This window comes from Meleagris gallopavo, chromosome 9 (genome assembly GCF_000146605.3).
Source record: "Meleagris gallopavo isolate NT-WF06-2002-E0010 breed Aviagen turkey brand Nicholas breeding stock chromosome 9, Turkey_5.1, whole genome shotgun sequence".
NCBI classification, from domain to species: Eukaryota; Metazoa; Chordata; class Aves; order Galliformes; family Phasianidae; genus Meleagris; species Meleagris gallopavo.
Genome location: NC_015019.2, coordinates 1,140,247 through 1,148,888, shown reverse-complemented (window position 1 = coordinate 1,148,888; position 8,642 = coordinate 1,140,247). Strand labels below are relative to the sequence as shown.

The following is an 8,642-nucleotide window of genomic DNA, read 5'->3' as shown; positions in this document are numbered from 1 at the left end:
TGCGGGGAGCTCGCCGGACTTCTGGTGCCGGTGCCCCGGGTTCTGTGTGTGCTCGTGTGCCTTTAACGAGGCCTTGGGGCTGTGCTGGTTCTTAGAGTGGGGTTCATACAATCGTGCGTTTTGAGTTGGAAGGGACCCGCGAGGATGGGGGAGCCCGACTCCTGGCTCCACACAGCACCGTTCTGAAGTCACACCTCGTGTCTGAGAGTGTTGTACCAGCACTCATAGAGTCACAGAATGGTTTGGGTTGGAAACCCAAAGGATTATGAATCTCCAACCCTCCTGCCACACGCGGGGCCACCAACCTCCACATTTAACACCAGCCCAGGCTGCCCAGGGCCCCATCCGACCTGGCCTTGAACACCTCCAGGGATGGGCGGGGATCCACAGCCTCTCTGGGCAGCTGTTCCAGCACCTCACCGCTCTCATAGTAAAGAACTTCCCATGACATCCAACCTCAATCTTCCCTCTTTCAACTTCAAACCACTTCCCCTTGTCCTGCACTGTCTACTCCTTGAGGACCAGCAGCAGTGCCTACAGCCCGCTGGTGAAGAACCTTTTCCTGAGGTCTATAACAACTTATTACCCAAGCATACAATTCCATCACACTATCACAGCATCTGTTGGCCCATCCTTCATTGTGCTGAGTCAACTTGAACCTCAAGCAGACTCCATACATTAGGGGGAAAATTGTGTACAAAGTCACAATACAGCAGCCTCAGTGACAGCAGTCTCTGGTCTGTGTGAGAGTAGTGGGGAGGGAACTGAAGGTGGTGGTGAGTGGTAAAAGGTGACTGAAAGAATAGCCTCAGGTGGAGGAAATGAAAAGGGTGCCTAGGGACTGAGAGTTAATGGCTTCGTTGATACTACTGCAGATGTCTTATAATGCATTGGTGCATGGAAGTAATTAAGGGAGCTTCAATGTAAGGAGAAAGAGTTACAGATGGCAGGACTTGTAATGAAGTCTTTGTCAAAATGGAAATACAATTCTGGCTAAGTGTCCATCGTTCTGAAAGGTTGTCTGCTGTTTTGTCAGCACGTGGTCAGTAAGAATGCCAAGTCGTTGTTTCACTGGATGCGTGACTTAAACAGCCTGGCTCACTGCTCTTCCTTTTTTTCCCTTTTATAGGGGAAATGCACCAAAACTCAACTTTGGAGGCACGAGCACAACTCAAGCTACTGGAATCACAGGAGGTTTTGGGTTTGGTACCTCTGCACCCACCAGCGTGCCCTCAAGCCAAGCAGCAGCTCCTTCTGGCTTCATGTTTGGATCTGCCACTGCCACCACCACCACCACCACTGCAGCTCAGCCTGGCACAACTGGAGGGTTCACATTTTCCAGTGGCACCACAACTCAGGCAGGAACAACCGGCTTCAACATTGGTACCACAAGCACTGCAGCTCCGCAGGCAGCGCCCACGGGATTGACCTTTGGAGCAGCACCAGCTGCTGCTGCTGCCACCACCACTGCCAGCTTAGGGAGCACAGCCCAGCCTGCAGCAGCTCCCTTCAGCCTCGGGGGACAGCCCTCTGGTGAGTGCCTGAGCTGGGAGTGGGAGCTGTCACCAGGAGTGCTGCTGGGGGTGGTGTGCACAGCCTGAAATCTTCTGCTCACGTGAAATAAAGCTATGGCTGTGATGAGCATTTCTTATACACATGAGGAAGGTCGCTGGCTCACGGGGGAGAATGGTGTTCATCGGTGTTGAATCGTTTGTTAAAGCCTTTTAAGTATTGAGCTTGCTATTCCTAGTTCCGTTCCTGGATAATGCAGAGCCCTTGTTACATTAAATATTAATGTTTTGCTTACGCTCTTCTACTAACTTGAGTATTGCCATCAGTTTTTCTGTAGTAAAAGGTTCATCTTTTTACTTCTGCTGCTCTTATCTCAGGTCTGAACTTCGGATCATTGGTTTCAACAGCAGCCACTGGTGCACCCACAGCAACACTGACTGCGAGCACCAGCCAGGGACCCACTCTGTCCTTTGGAAGCAAACTGGGAGGTAGGGGGAAAAAAATGGTAGGAAATAATTACACAGGGCTTGCTGAGTCTTTTGTCCTCCCTGTAGTTTTTTAAACCAGAACTTGAAGTGTGTGAAAGCCTGATGTGCTCTGCATGCACGTCATCTACGCTTCTTCTGTTTGCAGTAACAACTACAGCATCTACAACGACAGCTGCCAGCACAGCTCCCCTTCTTGGTACCACAGGCCCTGTGCTGTTTGCATCTATAGCGAGTTCTTCAGCACCAGCCTCATCCAGCAGCACAGGCCTCTCACGTGAGTCACAGCACACGGATCTGTACAGGAGAGAATAAACAAGCAGCACGGTTGGTGCTGTCTGCCAGCAGCAGATGCTGTGGTTATAGGGATGATTGGAAGGGCAGCTGCTCTCTGTTTGCCACCTTCCTGAAGACTTCTGTCGCTGCTCACGAGGAGCTTCAGAAGTTCTGTTTTTCAGCGGGGAGCTGTGTTTAATGGGATATACAAACTGTAATGTTGTGTTCTGATTGCAGTTGGGGCCCCTTCTACTGGTACAACTGGTCTTGGAACGTCTGGATTTGGATTAAAGCCTCCTGGAACAACAGCTGCAACAACCAGCACTGCCACCAGTAAGAGCCAGATGCTGATGAAGATAAGGAAGCCTGTCTTCCTGCTAGTGATTGTGTAAAGGGCCACACTAGTGTAGCAGCACAGCAGTGCTGATATAACTGAAAATAGCACAGTATTTCTATGTCCTTTTTCTCCTTTTTCATCTCCCTACATTCACAGTTACTTATGAGTTCTGAGTTTGTCCACAGCAAAGAGCCTTTGGGTGAAAGCCTGCAGGGCTTTGAAGTTCTGGCCTGGAGTGAGCAAAGTAAAGAGATGACCTGCTCTGTTTGTGGCCTGTTTGTGTAGATACAGGATTGCTGGAGAGCCTAGGGAGAGACTTATGTGGGGATAGGAGGAAAGGGAAAGACCAGGGATTATGGGGTGGTTGGTGAGGAAGAATTTACATTTGATTCCACCCCATTAAGCTGTTTCTTCCATATTATAAGTTTCCAAGTGTTGAGTTTCACAGACTTTTCCCAGTCCGGGTGCTCAGTGCTGTACTGAAGTGGCAACCCTTGTGTGAAAATCCGTGGTGGAATTTGCTGCTGCAGCGTTCACATTTAGGATGCAGCATCCTTTTCTGGATGCAGTGAGTTGTCAGTGTTCAGTGTAACAGTGTGGCTGCTGCCAAGCCCTCAGGGTATTCCTAAAGCTTGTTTGTGGAGGGACTGAAGGGTTTAGATCAGTGATAAAAGTGCTGTAGGTCTGAGTGAGGGCATTGTCTGATAGGTGCTCCTTTACTTTGTGGGGATGTGGGAATCTCCTCTACAAAATACCCTGTAGCAGCAATGTGGTGCAGCAGCTGGATGTGCTATTAGAAGTGTCAGCTCTAATAGCAAAGCACAAGGAGTTGGAGAGGGATGAGGGCCATGTGAAGTGCAGGCTGCCAGTTCCTTGTTTTAGTAGAGCTACTAATCAAGTATTTCCAGTCCACTTGTGTTAGTTGTGCCAAGGAGTGCTGCATGCCCTTCCCAGCACACGTGGGATTTGCTCTTTGTTAAAGGGATGTGGCTGAGCTGTGTATTGATCGTGTCCTTGATGTTACACAGCAGGTGTCCTCTTCTGGTGTCGGATCTGAATTTCTTCTTTCAGGCACTTCTGCTTCTAGCTTTGCTTTGAACCTTAAACCATTAACTACAACTGGTACTATCGGAGCTGTGACTTCTACAGCTGCTGTAACCACCACAACAACAACCAGGTGAGTGTTTTGTTACAGCTGCCTGGGGCAGGAGGCAGCTTTAGTGCTGGTGACTGGTGGAGGGAAGGGGACGCAGGGTTGTGAGGGTTGTGCTTTGATTGTTGACCCGGTGTTCTGTACTGTCCCACGTTTCCTCTCAGTGCACCTCCTGTGATGACATATGCTCAGCTGGAGAGTCTGATAAACAAGTGGAGCCTGGAGCTGGAAGATCAGGAGAAGCATTTCCTCCATCAGGCGACACAAGTGAACGCCTGGGATCGGACACTGATAGAGAATGGAGAGAAGGTCAGGTGGCAGCCAGCCTGGTTCTGCTTGCTAAGTTTGTTAGAGATGTGGCGTGCAGATATAATCCAGATATAGCTTATTTCTTCAGAACTTTCCTGGTGTAATTGTCTTGTATTTCCAGATTACTTCACTACACAGAGAAGTAGAGAAGGTGAAGCTTGATCAGAAGAGGTGAGAAACTGTGAACACTTGAGATGACCTTTTTTATTGTTTGTTCTTATTCTCCATTGTCTCGCGTTGTATGGAAATTCTTGAACATCAGCCTGATCTAAATTGTGTTGAGTCGTTCACGTTGTTCTTTTCAGACTGGATCAGGAGCTGGACTTCATTTTGTCCCAGCAAAAGGAGCTTGAAGACTTGCTGACCCCTCTGGAGGAGTCTGTGAAGGAGCAGAGTGGGACCATTTACTTGCAGCACGCGGATGAAGAACGGGAGAGGACGTAAGAGATCTGTTTTGAACGTGTGATGGTCAGTCAGAAGTGGGGATACAGGATAATACTTAGCTGTCAGAGACTTTCTTCTAATATGTAATCCTGTTTTATGTTATGTTTTATGTGTTAGAAATATGGGAATTGCAATTGGAAGCTCATAAATCAGCTTGCTTTGGTGGATATTGGTCTCACCAGCTGTCTAGGAAGGTGTTGTTATTTAGGCATCATCTCTCAAAAAACATTATTAGTGGTAGAAGTGAAGAGAGTGGAGTGCATTACGTGCAGCTCGAGCATCCTTGCAAGTGTTGAATTTTAGTGGGGTAATTAAGGAATTATTTGGTTCAAGAGGTGCAAATCTTGAAGAATCTGGACCAGCTGCTCTCTTCACTTCTAATAAAACCTTCCAGAAAAAACTTCAGCAATGTTATTTATCTGTCTCCCAAGTGTCTGGCAGAGTGGAAGCTGAGGAGTTGCCTCCTCTGTGTCTGCCATGCCCTGGTTGAAAGGCATGGATGCTAATTCTGATTGTCTGCAGTGAGTGTGACTGGGAGCAGGCTGTCTCCAGCTTGCTCTGAATACTCTGGCCCACATTCTCCCTTGCTTCTTACAGCTATAAGTTGGCTGAGAACATCGATGCTCAGCTGAAGCGAATGGCACAAGATCTCAAGGACATCATTGAGCACCTGAACACATCGGGACGCCCAGCAGACACCAGCGACCCGGTAAATCCAAACTGCTTTTGTGTGCTGGAATAGAGACCCAGGCTATAAAACAGTGCTGGCACTTCATTTGTCTGCTGGTGGATGCTCTGCTTTTAGCCTCAACCTAGGAAAAGCATTTTATCGTTTGTTGATTCTCTGGTAATGCAGTGCAAGCCAACCTGGCTGTGTAGTTACTCTGAGATGAACCCTCTTTGCTCCTGGTGTAATTCTGGAACAGATAACTCGATTCAGAGCTGTTTCTTAACTTTGATCCTGCTTTCTGGTTGAGCATTTTGTGCAAAAAGCACAGCTATCAATACTTTTTCTATACTACTTTTGTATCCTTGTGAAAACAAGATCTAAATCACGAGTTTTTTTGATCCACATTACATTGATCTCAATGCTCCTTGTAGCTCTTCACTCTTTAGTGAGAGGCTAAGTGTAAAAATGGCACTTTGGTGTTTCAGACTGAAGTTTTTACTTTGTTCCTTTTTTCTTTCCTCACCTCAAGGCTCAGATTCACGTTGTGGTGCATTTTGGGTCTGAGTCTGACTAAAACTGAGCCACAGGCACACTCTGAATCAATTTGTTTCCTTGATGGCAAAGAGAAGCAAAGCAGCACAGCTGCTGCATAGCAGAAATACCGTGTTGGTAGAGCTGTGCAAGTGAGAAGTCTGATTGCTTTGCATCCCAAAGGCAGAGTCCAGCACTGTCCTGTACTGCTCGTAGTTTTAATGTGCCGTAACAGTAACACACCCTCTCCTTCTGTTCAGCTTCAGCAGATCTGTAAGATTTTGAATGCACACATGGACTCATTGCAATGGATTGACCAGAACTCAGGTGAGAGTCATCTTGCAGCTCTTAGGAAACAGAAATGTAAAGCACGTACCTGGTTAGAAATGAGTTCCTGAAGGTCACTGAGGAATCTTCTCTTTGGATTTTCCTGATGTGCACTAAAAGCCTCTGCTGAAGTGCCACAATGCATGGAAGCATGGCATAACAGTCACTTGAAGTAATGCAGAGCAGAAGATTTAATTGATGGTGAACATTTGGTACTGTAGTTACTGTTAATTAGTTTGGATTCATTCAGCCAATTCACCATCTTGCATCTGGGGCTCAACACTGAGGACAAAAAAGAAAGGAACTTTCCTGATAGGGATTATTGCCTCCATGAGAGGGATTTAGGAGTTGTGTGTGGTTTTGGTACTGACAGATGTTAGCAGCTGCAGGGGGCACTGCAGAATGAGGAGCTCAGCTCTCACCAGCACCAGGTGGTCTCACTGCAGGCTGTGCCACTGCTCTCACCAGGCACAGTTCTGGGCTGGAAGCAGCCACCCTGCTTCTGACTGAGAAATAAAATAAATAGTGGTGTTGGCTTGCTTAGGTCAGAACTAAATTAGCCTTTCTTCTAGAAGATAAATGCAAATGCTTGCATTCCAGACGTGCCTTCATTGTGAAGCCTGGTGTAGCTCGTAGAACGCTGACTGTAAGAACATTAGAGAATATCAAACAGTTTCTTTATCAGCTTCATTTCCCATAAAGCGCCCTCAGGGGTGTCCTGCAGCAGCGGTGATAAGGATCTGCTCTAGGAATAGGTGTGCAAAGTGGGGCTTAACTCGTCTGACTTGTTCAAGCATTCCGTGGAACTGGGGATCTTCAGTCAAATTAACGTTGCTTGTTCAGCTTTGCTTACGCTGACACGAACGGGCTTGCTGAACACACACTGATGTTTCATCCCCACTTTGGCCTCCCTGGCAGGAGAGCTGGGATAACGCCTTGTTCTGAGCTGCTTTCTCCTCCTGAGAGAAGCAGGAATGGCTTTCTTTGTTACAGCAGAGTTCTGAGCTGAGCTGTAGGAGGCAGAGAAAGCAGACTGTCATTTTATGCCACTTTTGCACGGTGGGTTTTTGCAAACTGACAAACTGAAATGTGTTGCTTAATATGTTACTGGAAGGTTCTGGGTTTGGCACGCTGCAAAATTAAAACTTCAACTGGAATATTTCCAAACCACAGAGTGACATAATGCTGTAGCCTTGTTGAGTTACTTCTGATAAGCTTTCATGAAATTAAATTAAACATTGCTCTGCTTGGTGCCAAGAGTATATTGCTGTGCCTCCTGCATTTAAAGCTGAGAGTCAATCCGTGGCTTTTTTGCAGATCACTGATTTGGAAACGCATAACAAGTAATCTATAATGTGACTGAAAGCGATCTGTATCTCCTCCGTGTCATTGCACTTTTTACTGCACTTGCAGTTAAAAGCTTGCTGTGGCTGTTATCCTGCAGGAAAATGCTTCCAGCAGCCGGGCTAACCTGTAAGCTGCCTCGCTCCCAGCTGTCATGGAGGCGGGCAGGGAAACGCCTCCAGGAGGCGGCTGCTTTCAGTCGGGCTGCAGCGCAGGGTGGCTTCGCTCTGCTCTCTGCCGCCGTGCCCAGGAGCTGCACTGAGTGCCCGCAGAGCTCTGCTGTGCTGCCTGCCCATCCCTCTGCCCTGAGACTCCTGCTCTGTCTGAATACGGCAGGTGTCGGTTCACGGGCCGATGGGGGCAGGGCTGCGTTAGGGTGAGGGTGAGAGTGAGCCGCTGTTCTCCATCCCACAGCCTTGCTGCAGAGGAAGGTGGAGGAGGTGACGAAGGTTTGTGAGAGCCGCCGCAAGGAGCAGGAGCGCAGCTTCCGCATCACCTTTGATTGAAGGACTCCAAGTTCACAGGGTTAACCTCAGATCCCCACAGAGAAGAGGTTGGTGGGGACCTGCTCAGCATCTGCTTTTTTGGTTTTCTTTCTTTGATTGCAATAAATTTCTTCTGTTTTAAATTCTGAAGTTACTCCTTGCTGTGTCTGAGGGTTCTCCTGCTGCAGGAACACAACTGCTGCCTTCACAGCTGAGTCCCCAGCTCAGCACTGCAGTGTAAGCTGAACACTTGCAGTCCCAGCTCCATACACAGCTGTTATTTGGGTCCTTATAGAAAGGGGTAGAGGGACAGCTGTGGTGAGGAGTCTGATAGCCTTGGCTTCCCACCATTATTACAACGTGGACTGTAATGAGGGGTTAATTAGGTATGCCTCTGCTTCTGAAAGTGGATCTCATTTCCTTTTGGCATAAACTGCTTTTGTGTTTGGACCTTCGAGTGTTCCCAAGGCACCTGTATGCGGGATTTGTGTCTGATTAAAAACAGCAGCTGTGCAAGTGGAAAAAGGGTCCTGCTGTGATTCTGGGCGTGTTGCTCTGCGAGGGTAGAAGAGAAGTGGAGCAAGCGTGCTGCGAAGGTGCGAGACACGGCGTTGTCGTACCGCTTCCACTAACAACGCGCTTACAGCGCTGCGTGCGTACTGCGCTCAGCCGAGCGCGGTCACCGCTGCGCTTCGTCCTCCCCTCCGCCAGGGGGCGCTCGGTCGCCGCCGCCCTTCCCGCGGGTGCTGCTGGGAGTTGGAGTCCCGGG

At 48.4% G+C, this 8,642-nt stretch overlaps 1 protein-coding gene across 1 annotated transcript; it reads left to right on the top strand.

The window, feature by feature from the left end:
* The first annotated feature begins 851 nt into the window (after positions 1-851).
* On the top strand, positions 852-8,019 carry NUP62CL (nucleoporin 62 C-terminal like). Its single transcript, XM_010715138.3, has 12 exons — positions 852-903; positions 1,093-1,533; positions 1,890-2,000; positions 2,146-2,274; positions 2,511-2,606; positions 3,682-3,787; positions 3,928-4,072; positions 4,194-4,243; positions 4,378-4,512; positions 5,114-5,225; positions 5,978-6,044; positions 7,803-8,019. Exons 1-12 carry the CDS (start codon positions 852-854, stop codon positions 7,892-7,894), a joined length of 1,536 nt encoding a protein of 511 aa, XP_010713440.1. The 3' UTR covers positions 7,895-8,019.
* Positions 8,020-8,642: the final 623 nt, after the last annotated feature.

Excerpts from the sequence above, each read along its gene's own strand:
- NUP62CL (XM_010715138.3), top strand. The coding sequence starts at position 852 with ATGGCTTCGTTGATACTACTGCAGATGTCTTATAATGCATTGGTGCAT. Across the intron at positions 3,788-3,927 it reads ACCACCACAACAACAACCAG|TGCACCTCCTGTGATGACAT; the intron begins GTGAGTGTTTTG and ends GTTTCCTCTCAG. Across the intron at positions 4,513-5,113 it reads GATGAAGAACGGGAGAGGAC|CTATAAGTTGGCTGAGAACA; the intron begins GTAAGAGATCTG and ends TGCTTCTTACAG.